Source organism: Anomaloglossus baeobatrachus (assembly GCF_048569485.1).
Source record: "Anomaloglossus baeobatrachus isolate aAnoBae1 chromosome 2 unlocalized genomic scaffold, aAnoBae1.hap1 SUPER_2_unloc_1, whole genome shotgun sequence".
Classification (NCBI taxonomy): Eukaryota; Metazoa; Chordata; class Amphibia; order Anura; family Aromobatidae; genus Anomaloglossus; species Anomaloglossus baeobatrachus.
This window is the reverse complement of record NW_027441779.1, coordinates 2,569,608-2,593,642: the sequence shown is the minus strand read 5'-3', so window position 1 is coordinate 2,593,642 and position 24,035 is coordinate 2,569,608. Positions and strand designations below refer to the sequence as shown.

At 45.7% G+C, this 24,035-nt stretch overlaps 1 protein-coding gene across 1 annotated transcript in view; it reads left to right on the top strand.

Moving 5' to 3' along the window:
• RNF17 (ring finger protein 17) overlaps positions 1–24,035 on the top strand; it is a 733,334-nt gene that overhangs the window by 583,230 nt on the left and 126,069 nt on the right. Inside the window, exons 28-29 of the mRNA XM_075331310.1 lie at positions 4,578–4,744; positions 9,678–9,797. Coding sequence (XP_075187425.1) covers positions 4,578–4,744; positions 9,678–9,797 — 287 coding nt within the window. The remainder of the gene's footprint in view (positions 1–4,577; positions 4,745–9,677; positions 9,798–24,035) is intronic.

Here is a 24,035-nt window from a genome sequence, read left to right as displayed (position 1 = left end):
AACTACAGTATAAATAATAAATTCTTTGTATTTGTTGTTTTATTTTTTAATTAGTTTATCAGCTTTTGACTTTGTTGATCCTTTATGGGATTAGATCCTCCACCATGATCACATCTTTGATTTTTTACATAGGTTGAAAAAAGACCTAAGTCCATCTAGTTTAACCTTTCTCCACCAATTGAAACAGTGACTAAGGAATAATATCTGAAACGCGTCTGTTTTTGACACTTTGGTTATCTGGTTTTTGTACTACCGTCTTGGGACTATTTTTTAATAATTGTATAACAAAGTTTGGAATTTTTTAGAAGGTCTTTTGCTGGATCTCCACTTTTTTTAATCAACCAAGTTCTTCCAGTGTGGTTGGGCTCTTAACCCCTTCACAACCAAGGACTTTTTATATATATGTCCTTGGCCGTGTTTGTTTCTTTAATGCGTTCTTGTGCGACGAGCCTGGGTTATTCCTCTCTCATATATAATCAGCAGGCATATGCAGCTAAGAGGAGATCAACCTGCGCCATGACAACCCATTGGCTCCCCGTGGGCCACGAATGGTGGCAGGTAACAGCGCCGGAATGTGTTAGATCATGCTGTCAGTTTGAAAGAGTGATGTAAGGGGGTAACTGGCACAGGTGGATCTCACTTGTTAGCTGTATATGTCTGCTGATCAGGTCAGCCAACCTGTGTGGAGAAACGCGAGCTCGGCACATTGGGAGGGAGACCTAGGACGTTGAAGGGGTTAAGTGTTTCTGCTACCGAAGGAAGAAAGTTGTGCCTAACCCCTTAAACATGACTAGAGTAATCTGCCACACCAAAAAGCTGAGCGTAAAGGTTGCGACTCTCATCAGTGCTGTTAATACAGTTTTTGAGTGAGGAAGAAAAAAAAAAAAAAAAAAGATTCTTAAGGCCCAGGTTATCACACTGGAAGTCACCGAACGTTTCAGGCCCCAATATCATCAATTGTGTGGTTTTTGTTTCTTTTCTCTCACTTCTTTTTTTTTTTTATTTTTTTCCGTGTTTTTTTCTTTTGGTTCTGTGGTATTCGTTGTTGTTTTGGTTTTTTTTTTTTGTTTTTTTGTTAAATTCTTCAAATTGACCCGAAATTGCTTAATTTTTCCAAAAATTAAGTATTTTCTTGTTTTTGACCCCTTTTTGGCATAATTTTTTTTTAACAGAAAAGTGGCATAATACTTTAACATCTTGCTTGATACTTTTCAGCTGTGCCAAAAAAAGTCATCATAACTATAGCAGGGCGGATTCGCAAGCAAACTGCTCTTTTTTTTAAAAAAAACAAAACTGATCCGGTCCAGATTCTGCCCTTATGTAAGTCTATGGGAATCAGAATCCTGAGATTAAAAATGGTGGTAGAAAGGATAGAGGAATGGGAGCGCAAGCGGTGGACTTTACCAAGGCTCTGGCATGGCTGTACGTTGCTCCCAGGTTTTGCATTCACTTCCTGGGCCGCAAATTACAGTCAGTCACACCCCAACCCTGAGTGGCAGTGTGTCAGTTGACTGCATCCAAATACAAGCGCCAGGACAGCAGGTGGGTGGGAAACGCAGTGTAACTGAAGTAGCCCTTACACTTTAGAATCTACTGTGATCCTAGAATGTATGGGCTCATTTCAGGTTAGTGGCGGGGTGATGTTTCCTCTTGTCCACCGTTATCATGCAAGGGCAGCTTCGCCCCCCCCGCCCCTACACAGTCTATATCTGTGTGTCTCACCGCCAGACCCCTGCTTCTATTATAAACCACTCCATGCCCACGTGAGCTTAGAAAAAGAATGTTTATTCTGGCTGGAAACATCGGACGGCATTTTGAACCAGCCACGGTCATGTCAATGGGGGCATGTAGACATGACGTCTTCCTGGAAGGAGGCGGTACACGCCAACATCTACAGTCAGTATTGTGGTATAAAAAATAAATTACTAAAAGCAGTGCAGGGTCTCCCCGGTATTCTGATATCCAGCACAGAAAAAGCCCCCGGCTACATCCCCCAGCCCTGCGTTTTATTTTGGCTGTGTATCAAAAGGAAACACGTGTTTTGTTTTTTTTAATTAAATAAAATAAACCGACGTGCGGTTCCCACCAATTTTGATACCTAGCCAAGATAAAGCCCCGCAGCTGGGGGCTAGTATTCTGAGGCTGGGAAGACCCAGCCTAAAAATATCAGCCTCCAGCCGCCTGGAATTGTCGCATCCATTAGATGTGACAATCCCAGCGCTTTACCCAGCTCTTTTCAAATTTCCCTGATGCTGTGGCAATCGGTGTAATGAGGGATTAATAACAGCCCACAGCTGCTAGTAAACCCCAGATTAGTGATGGCACAGGCGTATGACACCCGCATCACTAATCTGTAAGTGGCAGTAAAACACTGAAAAAATCCTTTATTTGGAATAAAATGCAAAAGAGCACCCTTTTTAACCAATTTATTAACCTCAACACCCCCCCTCCCCGAGGTCTGATGTAATCCACACGAGGTCCCACAGCGATTCCAGCTCTGCTACATCTGAATATCACAGTGAGCGGCCCTAGAGCATCACGACTGTCCGCTGTGAGTGCAGAATGAATGAGCTGTGCCGTGAGTGGTGACGTCACTCAGGTCATTTGCGGTCATAGCTGGAGGTTCCCACGGTCCTTCACCTGTGATTGCAGGTAACGTGACCTCAGGAGAGGTCACTAAGTTCACAAATCTGTATCTCCTGGCAGAAAACCGCAGTACTTTTGCCAAGAGATGCTGATTTGGTGATGAAATTTTTGCTCCACATTCCTGCACCCAATCTACACCTGGCGTTTTTGCCGCAGTTTTCTGCCAGGAGGTGCACATTTGTTGCTGAAATTGTCTGCTCCAGATTTCAGCACCACATTTGCACCTCCTGACCGAAAAAAAGGGTTGTTTTTTTTACATTTTTGGGCCAAGTGATGTAAATTTGGTGCTGAAATTCTTACATCATATTCTTGCACTCGATGTACACCTCCTGGCAAAAAAAGTGTTGGGTTTTTTTTTTACACATTTTTTTGGCACGTTTTTCGTTCCCTCGGCTTTTTGCTGCAGATTTCTGCCAGGAGGTACACTTTTGGTGCTAAAATCGTCTGCACCAGATTTAAACACCAAATTTGCACCTACTGGCAGAAAAACTAAGGTTTGTTTTTGTTTTGATGTTTTGATTTTTTTTTTTTTTATTTCTTTAAAAAAAAAACGTATTACTACCGCATCTTTTGCCCGGAAAATGTAAGATAAAAATGTTGTTTTCTGCCAGGATGTGAAAATTTGGTGCTGAAATCTGGTGCAGATGGCTTCAGCACCAAATGTTGGGGGAAAGTGCCCCTGCGTCTTATAGTCTGAATATAGGGCTGCGGGGAAATGAGGGTGCTGCGGTGGAGCGGGTCATCGGGGGCATGAGCAGGCTGCAGCAGCCTGTCGTGACCACGTGGGCCTGCTCATTTAATATGCACGCCCATCCTCCCGTCCATCTCTCAGCGCTGAAGCCGGCGCTGACAGGTGGGCGGGGTTGTGGGCGCATAGTAAACAGCCGGCGTATGATCACCCCTGGCAACTACAGCCTGGAGTGATCATGTGCGGCTGCATTCACTGCATCATCAGTGCGGGGTGCAGTGAATCAGTGTACTCACCGACAACGATTCCTACAGCACCGCGATGTCCTCCTGTCTGTGCCGGCCGCGGCTGTGTGGAGACTAGCGGTGCTCACAGCGATGACGTCATCGCTGTGCGCACGTGTCCACACGCAGCCGCGGCCAACACAGACAGGAGGACATCGCAATGCTGCAGGTATCGTGGCCGGCTCCACACTCCAGCGGCACTGCTGCTAACACAGATAGGAGGAGGAGCGATGCTACAGGGAGTGAGGGAAGGGGAGTACAAACGTTTTTTGTTTTTTTTTTCTGTGCCACAGGATGCTGCCATATAGCAGGATAGGGGTATATAGCAGGATGGGGTATATAGCAGGGTCGGGGTATATAGCAGGGTTGGGGTATAGAGCTGGGTGGGGGTATATAGCAGGATGGGATTATATACCAGGACGGGAGTACATACCAGGATGGGGTTATATAGCAGGATACGGCCATATGCCAGGATGGGGTATATAGCAGGATACGGCCATATGCCAGGATGGGGTATATAGCAGGATGGGAGCACATACCAGGATGACAGTATATAGCAGGATGGCAGTATATAGCGGGATGTGGGCTATACCAGGATGAGGGACATATATATACAAGGCAGGAGGATCATTACCAGGATGGGGTACCTTAGTAGAGAATTTGGGGACATTACCCCTATAACAGTTTCAGCAGCAGATCCTCGCCCCATAAGTGTGCCATGACCACATTTTTGTCTTCAAATTTTATTTTCCTCCTTTAAACCCAGGGGTGCGTCTTATGGTCCGAAAAATATGGTATATTGTCATATTGATGTATGTCACTTTTTTGTTTTTCTTCATATAGTGCTGTATACCTGTGTGTGTGTGTGTGTGTGTGTGTGTGTGTGTGTGTGTGTAAAAATGTAAATAGCTGTCTAAACTGACACAAGCTTTATTGTTACATGTGCTTTTACTTTTTAGAAAACGAGCTTGGTGTGCTTATGGTTGAGATCCAGAATTCATTTAAATGCTTAGGTTTAATGGCTCCCTACACTTGGAAAAAAGGAGAAGGCTGTATTATCAAGGGATCAGACACCATGTCATACAGAGGAAAGGTCCTTGACATACTTGGTGGAGACAGGATTAAGGTATGTGAAAATTCTTTACCCCATCCCGACGTGTTGCAAACATGTACGTCTCACACTCAGTGTATGAGGTGGACTGTGCCGTCTGTGATCTACAGCCCCTATCTAGATGTCACTGTAATGATTGCAGCTACTTTTACACCCTAAACACCACTTAAGGCCTGGTGGGACAAATAATACATAATGTAATAATAATACCAAATAATAATGCACCAAAACAGGTAATTTGTATTTTTCATTCATTTTATTACAGAACAAGTGCTGTCGCTCAATCCAAAAGGTTAATAAATCAGAAATATTTAACCCTTAACGGCCACGGGCAGTAAAATCACGTCCTAAGCAGTTACAGTGTAATTCTGCCGGGAGGGATCTTCGCACATGTCAGCTTATTTGTACAGCTGATCTGTGCCTCACAGGCACGAGTGGATCCGCGTTCCACCTCTGCCCGTTTGGTGTTTACGAACTTACCAACCTGAGGCATCACACCGACACATCAGTTTTACCATATAGGGAACACTGTGAATAAAATATCTCAAAAACAATCATGCAAACACACTTTTTTTTTTTTTTTGCAATTTTTTGGCATTTGGAATTTTTTTGCAGTTTTCCAGTACACTATATGGTATAACTTAGTTTCATTGACATGTACAAAAAAACCGAACCCTCATATGCCAATATTGACAGAAAAATAAAAAAGTTACGGCTCTCGGAAGAAAGGGAGCAAAAAACAAAACGGAAAATTGGCCGAGGGTGAAGGGGTTAAAGCCCCTCCAGCATCTTGTTTTTTCTTCAGGGCTAGACTGCTTTAAACACAAGCCCGCTGCCCCTCTTATAATAACTGTCGGACGTTTTCATCTTATTCCAGCGTTGCTCCGGTCCTGCGACACCATCATGTGACTATATATAACTTACTAAACTAAGTGGCCAGAAGTTAGTAATTGCATCAGAAGCTCTCAATGCTTCTCTGAGAGCCAGAACAAGGCTCTCATAGACTTGTATTGCATTGTGACCTCTGGCTGCATCACCGTCCCTCATTACACAAATACATATCACCTGATCTGCTTTATTAAATAAGGCTGCTTTTTCACACCCGCTTTTAGCAGTGCGGCTAAATCCGGCTCTAAAACCTATGCAACGGATGCGGCGGAAAAAAACACATCCTTTGCATACGTTTTTACATGCGGCTTGTCCGGTTTTTGCCGGTTGCGGCACGCTACTGAGCATGCCCAGTGCAAAAAAACCGCATTCGGCGGCCGGATGCGTTTTTTGACGCATCCGGCGTCCATAGGCTTGCATTGGAAAAAGCGCCGCATCGGCTGAATCCAGCGCGATGCGGGTTTTTTTGCCGGACAAAAAAAAACGTGCCAGGCAACGTTCCATCCGGCCCCTGCCTGGGCGAAATATGCCACATTCGGCAAAAACCGGACCAACGCAAGGCCATGTGGCACAATCCGACTCTGATGAAAGTCTATGCGGAAAAAACGCAACCGGCGGCAAAAAAAATCCGGTTGCGTTTTTTCTGCAAAGAGCCGGATTGTGCCGCACAGCAAAAACCGGATGTGTGAAAGCGGCCTAAGCCATCATGGTTATATAACTTGGAGTTGGAATATCTATATTACAATGATATGGTCAACCTTCTCACTTGCATTATAATTGTGCAGAATGTATAAAAGACAAATCATCAAATACATTACTACTTTATTTTAAGTAAAAGCTAAAAATCTAACCTAAAAAGAGAACTAAAGTATTGAGTTGTGACTTCTGACGCTCTCCATGACACAGTAAAGCTGCTGGTAGGTCACGAATCACAAGAGACGGACCGGAGCGGCTGTGATGAAAGGTTGAAGCTGCTGGTCAGCCACCAATTGTGCAAGTTCTCCCACTTAAAAAGATGAGGCCTGTAATTGACATTGTAGGTGACCACAACTATGAGAGACAAAACGAGAGAACAAATCCAGAAAATCATCTGGTCTGATTTGGCAAGATTTTATTTGCAAATTTTGGTGGAAAATAAGTATTTAGTCAATAAAAGTTGATCTCAATATTTTGTTATATATCCTTTGTTTGCAATGACAGAGGTCAAACATTTTCTGTAAGTCTTCATAAGGTTGGCACACACTGTTGTTGGTATGTTGGCCCATTCCTCCATGCAGATCTCCTCTAGAGCAGTGATGTTTTGTGGTTTGGCTAGGCCACTCTAGGACCTTCATATGCTTCTTACGAAGCCACTCCTTCGTTGCCTTGGCGGTGTGCTTAGGATCATTATCATGCTGAAAGACCCAGCCACGTTTCATCTTCAATGCCCTTGCTGATGGAAGGATGTTTGCACTCAAAATCTCACAATACATGGGCCCCATTCATTCTTTCATGTACACGGATCAGTCGTCCTGATCCTTTTGCAGAGAAACAGCCCCAAAGCATGATGTTGCCACCTTCATGCTTCACAGTAGGTATGGTGTCCTTTGGATGCATCTCAACATTTTCTCTCCTCCAAACACAACAAGTTGTGTTTGTATCAAACAGTTGTACTTTGGTTTCATCAGACCATATGACATTCTCCCAATACTCTTCTAGATAATGCAAATGCTCTCTACCAAACTTCAGATGGTGTACTGGCTTAAGCAGGGGAACACATCTGGTACTGCAGGATCTGAGTCCCTGGCGTCGTAGTGTTACTGATGGTAGCCTTTGTTACGGTTTTCCCAGCTCTACGCAAGTCATTCACTAGGTACCCCCGTGTGGTTCTGGGATTGTTGCTCACCATTCTGTGATCATTTTGACCCCATAGGGTGAGATCTTGCGTGGAGCCCCAGATCGAGGGAGTTTATCAGTGGTCTTCTATGTTTTCCATTTTCTTATTATTGCTCTCACAGTTGATTTCATCACACCAAGCTGCTTGCCTATTGCAGATTCAGTCTTCTCAGCCTGGTGCAGGGCTACAATTTTGTTTGGTCTTCACCATGGTGGAGTTTGGAGTGTGACTGTTTGAGGTCGTGGACAGGTGCCTTTTATAACAGTGTGAGGGTGGGCCTGGGCTATAGGTCGTTTGTCCAAATGTAATAAGATCTGTGTATGTAAATAATCAAAATATAGATGTAGTCACATAATTATCTGTGTCTATATGACAATCACATAGATGCCATAATATGATTCTAAGATGTGTGTACAGTAAAGCTGGGGTCACACATAGCGACAACGACATCACTGTTACGTCACCATTTTCTGTGACGTAACAGCGACCTTATAAGTCGCTGTTATGATCGCTGCTTAGCTGTCAAACACAGCGACGCAGCAGCGATCATAACGTCGCTACATGTGCAGAGAGCAGGGAGCCGCGCACACTGCTTAGCGCTGGCTCCTTGCTCTCCTAGCTACAGTACACATCGGGTTAATTAACCCGATGTGTACTGCAGCTACATGTCACAGTGCAGAGAGCAGGGAGCCGCACACACTGCTTAGCGCTGGCTCCTTGCTCTCCTACCTATAGTACACATAGGGTTAATTACCCGATGCGTACTGCAGCTACATGTGCACAGAGCAGGAGCCGGCACTAGCAGCAAGAGCGGCGGAGGCTGGTAACGAAGGTAAATATCGGGTAACCAGGGAAAGGTCTTCCCTTGGTTACCCGATGTTTACAGTGGTTACAGCTTTCCGCAGCTGCCAGACGCCGGCTCCTGCTCCCTGCTCGCTTCATTTCGTCGCTCTCTCGCTGTCACACACAGCGATGTGTGCTTCACAGCGGGAGAGCGACGACCAAAAAATGAAGCAGGACATTCAGCAACGAGCAATGACCTCACAGCAGGGGCCAGCTCGTTGCTGGATGTCACACACAGCGACAGCGACGGGACGTCGCTGCAACGTCACAGAAAATGGTGACGTAGCAGTGACGTCGTTGTCGTCGTCGCTGTGTGTGACACCACCTTAAGGTGTTAATGGAGATAACGAAGCCAGAATGCACAATGGACAAAGAGGTGTTGAGAGAGTATTTATAATCATAATTTTCTCACCTGCTGGAATGAGGGGTGTGAGATGTGGGATGTTTACTTTTTGTTCTTGCTTCAAGGTTGAAGTCGAATGTTGTTTTGTGTAATCACGAGTCCTTTTAATACACGAGTCAGAAGTGAGCTTCTGCTCAAACGATGAACACGTATCATTGTCTGATTCGTTAATATCTGCCCAGATTTGATTTGAACTCAGACTCTGTGACCTGAAAAACAAGGGACCCCATTTGTGGTCTCCCCTACATTCCCAACCTTGACAACAGGAGCCATTACTACAGGTAATGAGTGGAGGACAGAGGAGCCTCTTAAAAAAGAAGTTACAGGTCTGTGAGAGACAGAAATGTTACATGTTTTTAGATGACTAAACACTTATTTTCCACCATAATCTTTGCAAAAAAATTTTTTTTGACAAATCAGACAAGGTGATTTTCCTGATTCGTTTTCTCATATTTGTGGTCTACCTATGATGTCAATTACAGGCCTCTCTAATCTTTTTAAGTGGGAGAACTTGCACAATTGGTGGGTGACTTAATACATTTTTTTTTTCCCCCAGTATGTTTTGTAGGTTTTGTCTTAAAATAAAGACTAAAACCTTACAAGTTAGCCATATTGCTAAAGGGTTTTGGTTTTTTTTTCTTTGATTTCATATATTTCAGTAAGTATTCAGTGTGGTCCCAGCTCCATCACTGACACAGAAGGACGCTGCAGCTCAGCCCCTTTACTTGCTAGATCCAGATATGTTTATCATCGTGGATGTGTCAGACTCGAGAGTAATTATGCTAATTGTAGGGAAGTCACGTTGATTGCCATATCCCAAGTATAGGCTGGCACTGTAAAATCCAAGACTACTGTATGCAAGGTCCATGTTTTCAGAGAATCTTTAAACTCCAATACTATTATTTCAACATATTATGTCTGTATCCATATATTTACAGGTGCAATATGAAGATTTTGGATATACAGAAAAAATCCCAAAATGCCACCTATACCCATCTGTGCATGCACCACATCTGCCAGGCTTTTGTATACCTTGCCAGCTAAATGATATTCTGCCTGTGAGTTCATTTTTCATCTTTGTCTATGTAACCCATAATATTTTTCATCTAGATTCCTTCTGTGTATTCCCTACAGACTTTTGTGTAGTTTACTGTGTATTAGGCTACGTTCACATTATAGAGACACGCACCAGGTTTTTGCTGCCACTTCTGAGAGCAGAATAAATTTGGAACATAGACCCTGATTCCAGCTGTCTCTAGGCTTTACTGTAAATGTGATAAAACACTTAGCTACTGCAGCTCCGCTTGTCCTCTCATTGATGGGCTCCTAATGTGTTGCCCTTGAAATTCAGGAGCTCTCTCCATCCTCATACTCGCCATATTGATTGTGAAAACAAAACTCCACATAACCGTATTGAGCATAACCGCAAGTGGATTGACCAAAGTAAAGTCAGTCCTCTGCTAATACATACTCCGTGATAGGGAATGGAAAACATGGTATGTAATGTGTCAAAAAGTGTCAAAGTTGTTTTCTTCCTCTCTGAAGAAGCCATTTGGTGTGAGGACTAGAGTTGAGCGAATACCTAACTATTCGTACACTCTATACTCACGAGTACGGTCTAATACTTGCGTATTCATTCTAAATAAGCATGTGCAATGCAAGTCAGTGGGGAAAACGCTCAAAGTAACGAGTAACCCAAATTCTGCATTATTCGCAACTCGCACGACTAGTACGGCATTCGGGTTACTTGTAACTTTGCGAGTTTTTCCCCATTGACTTGCATTGCACACGCTATTTGTGATGAATGCGCGAGTATTAGACAGTACTCGTTATGATTATAGCGAGTACACATAGTTAGGTACAAGCTAAACTCTAGTGAGGACCATTTACCCTGGCGAAAAGCGCGTTGGAGGGTCTGGGAGCCTCCTTTTACATGGGGATTGCCTGACCACTCTGGCCTAACCTTGCAGCACATCTAGCACTGGGCACTTTAAATCTCGGTATGTACCGAATGGTTGCAGTGGGGCAGACTACTCAACATTTACATGTGGGGACCCTATAGCTATCATTGTTATTGGGTTCTCCACTTCGCGTGTTATATCCTATCTTCCTACCTGTCCCTGTTTATATGAAGCTATTATGTGAGCAATTTGTGTTCTATTAAGGGATAGGACTCTCTTTGTATTCATCCACCATGCTTTACACTGCATGTGTGCCTCAATTTTCTACTATTGATATTTTACGGAGTAAAAACTTTGTCCATATCCATTGTATATGATTGCCCATTGCACCTTAAGCTGTAAATGAGCCTCTTTATGCATATTGATTTGCATTCAGGTGCTATTTTGTCCTCTCTATGCATGTTTTTATTAATGTTCTTATACTGTATGTCCACCAAGAATATTTTTGTCACATATAAACTTTGACACTTTTTGACACCTTATGTACTGTTTTTCTCCTATTTTTCATTCTCCATATTGTCAGGGTTTTTTGCATCCACAGAGCAGACAGCTGCCAATCAGTAGCTCGATTGGCGTCATACGGAGCTAGTCATTGAGAAAAGGTTCAACAGATAAAACAATGATTTATCAAACTTTCAATGTGAATCACATGAAGTGATGCATCACTAGAATCAGGGTCCCTGCCCCTACATCATGCTGCTCTATCATGTGTGGTTTGTAAACCCAGTAACAGATTCTCTGTGTTGGCCTCCTTAACATTTATAGCAGGAAAAGCTCCAGATATATATGCAAAACAAAGGTGGTGTCAGATGTCATACCTTCACATTTGACTCAACTAGATTAATGTTAAAGGCATATAGAAAAAAATGAGATTACTACGGTACCTCTGTATAACTACATCCTGTATTTGTCATGCACAGACCTCAGAAAGCATCGGCGTAAGGCGAGACACTTCACAAACTGGTTTCACCACAGCAAACAAGGGTTGCTTTAGGGGCACTATAACATCGGCGGGCCCTGTTGTTAGGGAGAGGGATGATGGGACACCTCTTGCACTCCTAGACAGTCTCTATACAGGTTCCGCACATGTCACTGAGCAGGATACCTGAAGCCCTGAGAGACCCTGTAACAAACGTGGCTACTGATCTGGCAGGTGAGGATCGCTAGTCCCACCACTGCACCAATACAACAAGTAGGGAAGGTATGACAGACAGTGGAAACAACAAAGGATAAAGCCCCACTTTATGGCTACAGTCAGACACCACGACTGCAGCCTACACCGCTTCACAGCAACAAATGCTCAGCAGCTCCTTCCACCTCTAAGCCTAGCTGCAGAGTGGATTCAGAATAACTGGCGTCCTCTGCTGGGAGATGTGACTCTATATAGGGGAAAGGAGTGGTCACCAACTGGAAGCACCTGAGGTCAGGAGCTGCTGGAAAGCACAACTGACATTCAGCACCAAAGGAAAGGGAATACATTTAGTGTGAGAAGTCTCAAATGGCAAAGAGAGACTCTGGCCCAGATCCTGTCACTAGTCTCTAGATGCAGAGAGACGGCCATGAGGGTATTAGTGTGATGGATGAGCGATTCACCTTGTGAAGTTTTCATGGAAGCACAATATCCAAAAAATAGCTGCCAGACCTCTCCGCCTATTATCCCTCCAGGGTCGGGTAATGAGTAGCAGTTATAGGGAGGGGGAATTTAATGGATAATTTTGATTCTTTTTATATATATATATATATATATATATATATATATATATATATATATATATATATATATATATATATTGTAAAATATATATATATATATATATATATATATATATTGTAAAATATATATATATATATATATTGTAAAATATATATATATATATATATATATTGTAAAATATATATATATATATATATTGTAAAATATATATATATATATATATATATATATATATATTGTAAAATATATATATATATATATATATTGTAAAATATATATATATATATATATTTATATATATATATTGTAAAATATATATATATATATATTTATATATATATATTGTAAAAAATATATATATATATATATATTGTAAAATATATATATATATATTGTAAAATATATATATATATATATATATATATATATATATATATATATATATATATATATATATATATATTGTAAAGTGTATAATATATATACAGTGGAACCTCGCTTAACGAGTAACCCAGTCACGAGAATTTCGCCTAACAAGCAAAGCTTTCTGTAAATTTGTAACTCTATTTACGAGAAAGCTTTGCTGTATGAGCAAAATCCTCACCGCACACACTTCCGGTTCCATACATCCACCGCGCTCTGCAGTCCACACAAACGCACACAAGCACGCACAAACACACACAAAAAAATACACACGCACATACAGTATTATGCTCACCTTATCTTCCGTTCCACCGCCGGCCTCATGGCTCTTGTAGTTCCCGGGTACATTGCGACGTCCTCGTGGCGAACTACAAGAGCCAGGAGGCCGGCGATGGAACGGAAGATAAGGTGAGCATGTAATATAACATAATATGTGTACCTTCAGTTCCATCGCCGGCCTCCTGGGTCCTGTAGTTCGCCGCTCCACTCCAGGCTGTGCATCGGCAACAATAGCAACGTAGCAGGAACTTCCTGTCACCGCTACTCAAAGGCAGCGCGCTGGCCAATCAGAGGCAAAGCGTCTCCTGCCTTTGACGTCAGCGCTCTGACAGCGGAAGTTCCTCCCTCGTCGTTATGGTAATCCGATACACAGCCCGTACCGGAGAACAGCAAGTCCCAGGAGACCGGCGATGGGACGGAAGGTAAGGTGAGCATATGTGCACCTTCCGTTCCATCGCCGGCCTCCTGGGTCCTGTAGTTCACCGCTCCAGGATGTGTATCGGTAACCATCGGCGACGAGACAGAAACTTCTGCTTTCAGACGCTACTCAAAGGCAGCGTGCTGACCAATCAGAGGCTCCTGCCTTTGACGTCAGCGTTCTGGGTGCGGAAGTTCCTCCCTCGTTGTCATGGTTACCCGATACACAGCCCGTGCTACTGAACAGCAAGTCCCAGCAGGCCGGCGATGGAACGGAAGGTAAGGTGAGCATATAATATGTGCGTGTGAGTTTGTACGTGTTTGTGTGTGTGTGGAATGGCACAACAGGGGACCAGGATGGGACATTTAACAAGTTGTGGAACAAATTGTCTGCATTGCAATGATTTCCTATGGGAAATCTTGCTTTGCCTAACGAGTAACTTGGTTAACAAGCACAGTCCCAGAACGGATTGTTCTCGTTAACCAAGGTATGGAAGAAGCCACATACAGAAAATTAATCAGAAGAAAAAAGAAAATCTGTACAACGACTTGGTTGCAAAAAAGTATATAAATTTTATTGATTTTATTAATATAATACTAGTACACAAAGTTTAAAAATAGCAAAAACAGATAGTGAGTGCCAGCAGGTGGCGACCTCACATCACATAGGCACATAGGAGCACACTACAAAAAATCGGCAAAAGAGCCCACCTGTGGAGGTGAAAAAAAATCCACAGATGGCCCAGACACATGGGAGATGCCAACAGTTAGTGTCCTGCAATCACTGTGCAACAGTACAAATTCACAATTAGAAAAATATAAATATCATCCAATGCAGCACAATATCAAGATAAAATCAATTACACGCCCTGCGTACCTGTATGTGAAGTGAGAGCCCACAACCCCGACCTATAGGTTTCGGTGTTATAATCCTTCTTCTGGGGGTCCCGGAATATATATAATATATATATATATTGGATGTTCTAACGTAGCAACTAAAATTGTCAATTTCCTGTCTGTTAAAGTGACAGAATATGTATGACAAGTACTGTTCGGTGAATGCGTCTTTAGATTTTTGTGATATTTTCCACTCCACCTCCCATTCAAAAAAAAAAAAAAAGAATGCCGATATCTGCCGTAAAACCCCTTCGCCCTGTGGTTTCTTTTAAATCTACAAACTCCCATGAACTGAGCTGTAATATAATTAGCATGTTGATATATCCAGTGATACTTCCACTTATTTTTAAACACGCACTCCCAAGTGGTTTTTTGGGGGGGGGGGGTTTCTCCCTTCTGTAGTTTCACTGCACACCTGATTGTCACACTCTGCACATCATGCACTGCCCTTATTTCCATTTAGTTCAGCCCCTTATTTTCTTTTTTTTTTTTAGCTTCCCATCTTATTCTTATATGCACTGCTATAAATCTCCAGAATGGTATGACATGGTCAGCTAGAGGCAGAGCCTTCTCTACAAGTAACCAATACTGGACCACTCAAACTATTACAAATTTTGTACTTCAATATAATAACACTAACCTAACAATATAGCAAATAAACAGGTTCAGCTCACCGTGTCGATCAATCTCAACTGCCCTCTGGAGCCCGGACAAGGTGCTGACACGCCTCAAGCAAGATCCAAATGAAACTGAGTCCAGCTTCAACAGAGGTATATGTTAATTTTTATTTTATTTTTCTTGTTGCACAAGTATACAGCACATTGCAGACAAGATGATAGCATGACCAACATCAGCGACGCATTTCAAGTGACACTGCACTCTTAATCATGATTAAGAGTGCGGTGTCACTAGAAATGCGTCGCTGATGTCGGTCATGCGATCATCTTGTCTGCAATGTGCTGTATACTTGTGCAAGAAGAAAAATAAAAGAAAGAAAAATTAACAATTGCAGCTGGACTCCTTTTCAGTTGTACCTAACAATATACTATATGCTATTGTTACTTATTAGCCAATAAATGCAGCTACAGGACGATCATAAAGAATTTTAAACTTTATTAACAGAAGAGAAAATACACAACTGCCAAAAATAATCTAAAATCTTTGTTAGGGCAATGGGTACGATTGTGGGGGAAAACGTTGTGCAGACAATAAATATACATAATAGCTGATTGCCTGACCAGTAGGTTCAGTGATGTATGGCTTGGATATTTGGACTTAACGTAAAATCTGCAGTCATCGCCTTCATTTGTGAACACTGGAAACCATGGATTTACACTTCAGCTGTCAGGAGGGTGGAACTAAAAATACAAGATAAAAACAAAAAAGTTGTCACTCTCAGCAGACCAGCATTCAAGCTACCGTCTTTTTCGCTTTATAAGACGCTCCTGATTATAAGACGCGCCCCCAAATTTGGTGAAGGAAAAGAGAATTTTTTTTTTAATGTTAAATGGGGTCCGTCTTATAATGCCAGTGTCCATCTAACAAATCATATAGGGTATATGTCCTTCATAGCCCCCCCATCCTAAAATTAGCCCCCTTAATCTGCATATGGCCCCCTTATATTAAATATAGCCCCCTTGTGCTGGCACACGTCCCCCAGTGATGCCACATGTCTTCCTGTGCTGGAACACGTCCCCTGTTGCTGGCACATATCCCCTACAGCTGGCACAGGTCTCTTATAGATGGCACACGTCTCCTACAGCTGGAGAGGTCTCCTATGGATGGTACATGCCCCCTGTGCTGCCCATGGCCCCCTATGGATGGCACACGTCCCCCTGTGTTTGATATGGCCCCCTATGGATGAGACACGTCCCCCTGTGTTAGATATGGCCCCATATGGATGGCACACCTCCCCCTGTGTTAGATAAGGCCCCCTATGGATGGCACACCTCCCCCTGTGTTAGATATCGTCCCCATGCTGCTGCCCATAGTAAAATAAACTCTTTCCTTACCTTCTCCAGTGCTGTCCTCCCTCCGTGCTGCTGAGCTCGTGCACTTCCTGGTTCTCGTTGCCGGTCATGTGATCGGCACAGCAGAGTGACATCTCTGCGTGCATGATCACAGACAGTGGCAGCAGGAGACCGGGGAAACACGCTGGAGGAGGTAAATAAAGAGGGTTTTTTTATTTTACTATGGGCAGCAGCATAGGGGCCATATCCAACACGGGGGGGTGGGGGGGCATGTGCCATCAAAGAGGGGCGCAGGCAGATATAATATGCGCCGCTGCCCCAGCCCAGGTGATTGGCAGCGGCAGTGCATATTATATGAGCGGGAGCAGGAGATCTCCTGCTGCCTCTCCTGCACCTTTCACCTGCCCCCAGCAGCGCTCCAGAGCTTCCCCCACCTCCCCTGGACTCTAGTGTGTATATACAGTGCCTATAAGTAGTATTCAACCCCCCTGCAGATTTAGCAGGTTTGATAAAATGCAAATAAGTTAGAGCCTGCAAACTTCAAACAAGAGCAGGATTTATTAACAGATGCATAAATCTTACAAACCAACAAGTTATGTTGCTCAGTTAAATTTTAATAAATTTTCAACATAAAAGTGTGGGTCAATTATTATTCAACCCCTAGGTTTAATATTTTGTGGAATAACCCTTGTTTGCAATTACAGTTAATAATCGTCTTTTATAAGACCTGATCAGGCCGGCACAGGTCTCTGGAGTTATCTTGGCCCACTCCTCCATGCAGATCTTCTCCAAGTTATCTAGGTTCTTTGGGTGTCTCATGTGGACTTTAATCTTGAGCTCCTTCCACAAGTTTTCAATTGGGTTAAGGTCAGGAGACTGACTAGGCCACTGCAACACCTTGATTTTTTCCCTCTTGAACCAGGCCTTGGTTTTCTTGGCTGTGTGCTTTGGGTCGTTGTCTTGTTGGAAGATGAAATGACGACCCATCTTAAGATCCTTGATGGAGGAGCGGAGGTTCTTGGCCAAAATCTCCAGGTAGGCCGTGCTATCCATCTTCCCATGGATGCGGACCAGATGGCCAGGCCCCTTGGCTGAGAAACAGCCCCACAGCATGATGCTGCCACCACCATGCTTTACTGTAGGGATGGTATTCTTGGGGTCGTATGCAGTGCCATCCAGTCTCCAAACGTCACGTGTGTGGTTGGCACCAAAGATCTCGATCTTGGTCACATCAGACCAGAGAACCTTGAACCAGTCTGTCTCAGAGTCCTCCAAGTGATCATGAGCAAACTGTAGACGAGCCTTGACATGACGCTTTGAAAGTAAAGGTACCTTACGGGCTCGTCTGGAACGGAGACCATTGCGGTGGAGTACGTTACTTATGGTATTGACTGAAACCAATGTCCCCACTGCCATGAGATCTTCCCGGAGCTCCTTCCTTGTTGTCCTTGGGTTAGCCTTGACTCTTCGGACAAGCCTGGCCTCGGCACGGGAGGAAACTTTCAAAGGCTGTCCAGGCCGTGGAAGGCTAACAGTAGTTCGATAAGCCTTCCACTTCCGGATGATGCTCCCAACAGTGGAGACAGGCAGGCCCAACTCCTTGGAAAGGGTTTTGTACCCCTTGCCAGCCTTGTGACCCTCCATGATCTTGTCTCTGATGGCCTTGGAATGCTCCTTTGTCTTTCCCATGTTGACCATGTATGAGGGCTGTTCACAAGTTTGGGGAGGGTCTTAATTAGTCAGAAAAGGCTGGAAAAAGAGATAATTAATCCAAACATGTGAAGCTCATTGTTCTTTGTGCCTGAAATACTTCTTAATACTTTAGGGGAACCAAACAGAATTCTGGTGGTTTGAGGGGTTGAATAATAAATGACCCTCTGAATAAACTTTTCTCAATTTAAAAAAAAAAAAAAGAAATAACATTCTTTTTTGCTGCAGTGCATTTCACACTTCCAGGCTGATCTACAGTCCAAATGTCACAATGTCAAAATAATTCCGAATGTGTAAACCTGCTAAATCTGTAGGGGGTTGAATACTACTTGTAGGCACTGTATGTATGCATGTGTTTATATATATATATATATATATATATATATATATATATATATATATATATACACCCCCCCCCACCCCCGTATATTCGGATTATAAGACGCATCCCCTACTTTCCCCCAAAATTTGGGGAAACAAAAGTGCATCTTATAAAGCGAAGAATACGGTATTAAGTTACTGAGAGAAGCGGAATCAGAGAAAAATGCGCACATGCCCAACAGGGCAAGAGGAAAAGAAAGGATGAGTGCTGTTTCTCCAAATGGAAGACTACAAAAAGGGTATTTTTGCAAGTCCAAAAAGCGTTATTTTCTCTGGTTCTTGATTGGAAGACATAGGAAGCCATGGGATGTATATGGAACGGCAAATTGGGAACGTCTGCCTCGAACCACAGTCTCGGGATGGCTATCACGGATAGGCTCGAGGCTAGCCGCTCACTAAGCAGGATCCGGATAACCTCGAAATCCTTTAAATTGAACCGGTCACCAGATTTTTCCCTATTAAACCAAAAATATCACCTTCTGCAGCTCCTGGGCTGCATTCTAGGAAGGTGCACCTTGTTGCTGGCCCCCTTTTCAGACCTCCAAAACAACTTTATAAAATACTACCTTTTCATATGCAAAATTTTGTGGTTGGCCAGATGGGTGGGTTCTATTTCGCCTTCTGTCCCCCCTCCTGCCCCTGTTGGCCGTTCCCCAGGCGTAATTTAAATGGATGACGACAGCCCCGTCATCCTCCACGCTGATGCCGAAGTCTCGCGCAGGCGCAGTTAGCAGAGGCCACTATCGCGGGCCTGAGCAGAAACTATCCCTGTTTTGCGCCGGTGATGTATTTGGGCAGGCTCGAGATTATGTTTCTCTCAAATACCTTATGTTGACAATAGTGCCTGTGAGCAGCGCTATTGCAGTCCGCTCTTACCCGTTGCCTGACCCCCGGGGCTCCGTGACCTCAGGAATCCGGTGATCACATGACATCACTGCGGCCGGCCCTAGTCTTCCTGGGTTACTGGGCTGTGGGCGGTGTTTCACCACTCTTCACAGCCCAGCGTGTCTCCTGTTTGCAGCGCTCTGCTGTGAAGGAGCTGATGGGCTGTGCTGAGCGGTGAAACACTGCCCACAGCCAATCACTCACAGAGACTGCGGCCAGCGGCGGTAATGTCACGTGATCAGGAAGTTGACATGACATCACCGGAGCACGGGGGTCAGGCAATGGGGAACAGCGGTCCGCAATAGCGCCTCTCACAGGCACTATTGCCAATATAAGGTATTTGAGAAAAACATTGTTTCTCAACACAATATCGATCTAGAAAATAAAAAATATTGGTGAACCACCCCTTTAAATGTCCCTAAGCTAATATGAATACCTTAGTTGCAGTGGGGGGTTGTAGCCTGCTGAAAAGAAGCCAACTTTTCATCTTAAGTGTCTACATTTTAGGGTCTCCTGGTGTTAGCAGCGTACATCCATGGTTTCAGATGTTCTCCCAATTAATCAATCAAGATAATGTTCTATTAGATGATGTATTGTTTTATGCAGTATTTCTTTATCGCTCCATTGGGAGACCCAGACAATTGGGTGTATAGCTTCTGCCTCCGGAGGCCACACAAAGTATTACACTTTAAAAAGTGTAACCCCTCCCCTCTGCCTATACACCCTCCCGTGCATCACGGGCTCCTCAGTTTTATGCTTTGTGTGGAAGGAGGCACACATCCACTCATGCATTCTCAGATTAGTTATATCGGTTGGAAGAAAAGAGGACCCCCACGGGGTCCCCGGCATGTTCCCTTCTCACCCCACTAAAGTCGGCGGTGCTGTTAAGGTTGAGGTACCCATTGAGGGTACAAAGGCCGGAGCCTCATGCCGTTTTCCTTCACCATCCCTTAGTGGCTCTGGGAGAAGTGGGATCCTGACCGGTCATCCATTCACTGGGACCGGGCTCCCTCCGCAGCCCCTGTGGGAATCTGCCGGACAGGAGTCTATTCTTCCTCAGGGATCGGGCCCTGCAACTATAAGGTACTCTGTGTCCCCATGGGGACTGTGCATGGAGCGCCATATACCCTCAGTGATCACTCTCCTAGGAGACAACAGCATGTCGTCCACAAGGAGCAAAGGTGCTAAGGCACAGGGTTTTTTTGCGACCTGTACCTCTTGTGCGGCTATGTTGCCTGCGGGTTCCACCTACCCTCACTGTGAGCAATGCTCAACCCCTGTTTCGCTTGCTCAGCCGGAGCCTCGGTCACTAGTGGGCCCCTCGGCTCATGTAGACCCCCCTGCTCCCCCTGTCCAGGCGGCAGGGACAGAGTTTGCTGCATTTGCTGAGAAACTCTGAGTCACTTTCGCAATCCATGGCTCAGTCTATGGACAAATGGTCTGCCAAGCTGCTAGAAGCTTTGCAGTCCAAACCGGTCCTTACACAGGCCCCGGTCCCCGTTAGCTCGTCGCCTCCAGGCCCCTCTCGGTCCGCGCCGCAGCGCGCTCCCAGGTTGGGCCCTAGGTCCCACGCGGAGGATTCCTGCCCGGATCTCAGTCCCAGACCGACTAAGCGGGCTCGCTGGGAATCTTCCCCGACTTCTTCACGCTGTTCGGGTTCCCAGCCCGAGGACTCTCTGGAGGACGAGGCGGACGTCGCAGCTCAGGGCTCTGAACCTGACGTTGCTCTCAATCTTGATACACCTGAAGGGGACGCCTTAGTTAATGATCTTATCTCGTCCATTAACCAGGTGTTAGATCTGTCTCCCCCGCCTCCACCTGTAGAGGAGTTGGCTTCTCAGCAGGAGAAACACCAGTTTCGGTTCCCCAAACGTACACGGAGTGCTTTTTTCGATCACTCTAACTTCAGAGATGCTGTCCAGAAGCCCAGAGCGGTTCCGGACAAGCGCTTTACTAAGCGCCTTACTGACACACGTTACCCCTTCCCCTCTGACGTAGTTAAGGGTTGGGCTCAGTGTCCCAAGGTGGATCCTCCAGTCTATAGATTGGCGGCTAGATCTGTAGTATCGGTGGCAGATGGCTCATCGCTGAAGGATGCCACTGACAGGCAGATAGAGCTCCTGGTGAAATCCATTTTTGAAGCCACGGGCGCGTCTTTTGCCCCGGCCTTTGCAGTCGTGTGGGCACTACAAGCTATCTCAGCTTGTCTGGCTGAGATTAATGCAGTCACACGTAATTCTGCTCCGCAGGTTGCGTCTCTGACTTCTCAAGCGACAGCTTTTTCTTCCTACGCCATGAACGCAGTCCTAGACTCTGCTAGCCGTACAGCAGTGGCATCAGCTAATTCTGTGGCAGTCCGCAGGGCCATGTGGCTGCGCGAATGGAAGGCAGACTCTGCCTCGAAGAGGTTCTTAACCGGTTTGCCGTTTTCTGGCGACCGATTGTTTGGCGAACGATTGGATGAGATTATTAAGGAATCCAAGGGAAAGGACTCCTCCTTACCCCAGTCCAAACCTAAGAGACCTCAGCAACGGAAAATTCAATCGAGGTTTCGGTCCTTTCGTCCCTCCGCCAAGCCCCAGTCCTCTTCGTCCAACAGGCCGGAGAAAGGCCAGGGGAACTCCTATGCGTGGCGGTCTAAGTCACGCCCCCAAAAGGCCGCCGGAGGCACTGCCTCCAAGGCGGCCTCCTCATGACTCTCGGCCTCCCCGAACCGCATCCTCTGTCAATGGCAGGCTCTCCCGCTTTTGCGACGCCTGGTGGCCACAAGTTCAAGACCGATGGGTGAGAGATATTCTGTCTCACGGTTACAGGATAGAGTTTAGCTCTCGTCCTCAGACTCGTTTCTTCAGAACCTCTCCACCCCCCGCTCGGGCCGACGCACTTTTTCAGGCAGTGGCCACTCTGAAAACAGAGGGAGTTGTGATCCCGGTTCCCCCTCAGGAACATGGTCGCGGCTTTTACTCCAACTTGTTCGTGGTGCCAAAGAAGGACGGATCATTCCGCCCCGTTCTGGACCTCAAATTGCTCAACAGACATGTGAGCACCAGACGGTTTCGGATGGAATCTCTCCGCTCGGTCATCGCCTCGATGTCACAAGGAGACTTCCTAGCATCGATCGACATCAAGGATGCTTATCTCCATGTGCCGATCGCACCCGAACATCAATGCTTCTTGCGTTTCGCCATCGGGAACGAGCACTTTCAGTTCGTGGCATTGCCTTTCGGCCTGGCGACAGCCCCACGGGTGTTCACCAAAGTCATGGCATCCGTAGTGGCGGTCCTACACTCTCAGGGCCACTCGGTGATTCCCTACTTAGACGATCTCCTAGTCAGGGCACCTTCCCGGCCGGCGTGTCAACACAGCCTTACAGTCGCTCTGGCGACTCTCCAGCAGTTCGGGTGGATAATCAACTTCCCAAAATCCCAGTTGACACCGACCCAATCACTGACTTACCTCGGGATGGAGTTTCATACACAGTCAGCGGTAGTCAAGCTACCGCTGGACAAACAGCTGTCCCTGCAGGCAGGGATACAATCTCTTCTTCGGGGTCAGTCATACCCCTTGAGGCGCCTCATGCACTTCCTGGGGAAGATGGTGGCAGCGATGGAGGCAGTGCCGTTCGCGCAATTCCATCTGCGGCCACTCCAATGGGACATTCTCCGCAAATGGGACAGTAGGTCGACTTCCCTCGACAGGAACGTCTCTCTGTCCCTTGCAACCAAGAAGTCTCTTCAGTGGTGGCTCCGTCCCAATTCTCTATCGCAAGGAAGATCCTTCCTACCCCCAACCTGGGCTGTGGTCACCACGGACGTGAGCCTGTCAGGGTGGGGAGCGGTTTTCCGCCACCACAGCGCTCAGGGAACCTGGACTCCGGTAGAGTCCTCCCTTCAGATCAATGTTCTGGAGATAAGGGCGGTGTATCTAGCCTTATTGGCCTTCCATCGGTGGCTGGAGGGCAGACAGATCCGTATACAGTCGGACAACGCCACGGCCGTCGCATACATCAACCATCAGGGAGACACGCGCAGTCGTCAGGCCTTCCAGGAAGTCAGGCGGATTCTGCAGTGGGTGGAAGTCACAGCCTCCACGATCTCCGCAGTGTACATCCCGGGCGTAGAAAACTGGAAAGCAGATTTTCTCAGTCGTCAGGGCATGGACGCGGGGGAATGGTCTCTTCACCCAGACGTGTTTCAAGAGATCTGTCGCCGCTGGGGAACGCCGGACGTCGATCTCATGGCGTCACGACACAACAACAAAGTCCCGGCCTTCATGGCACGGTCTCAGGATCACAGAGCTCTGGCGGCGGACGCATTAGTTCAGGATTGGTCGCAGTTTCGACTGCCTTATGTGTTTCCTCCTCTGGCGATGCTGCCCAGAGTGTTACGCAAGATCAGGTCCGATTGTCGTTGCGCCATTCTCGTCGCTCCAGATTGGCCGAGGCGATCGTGGTACCCGGATCTGTGGCATCTCACGGTGGGTCAACCGTGGGCGCTTCCAGACCGCCCAGACTTGCTGTCACAAGGGCCGTTTTTCCATCTGAATTCTGTGGCCCTCAACCTGACTGTGTGGCCATTGAGTCCTGGCTCCTAGCGTCTTCAGGGTTATCTCAGGATGTCATTGCCACTATGAGACAGGCCAGGAAACCAACGTCCGCCA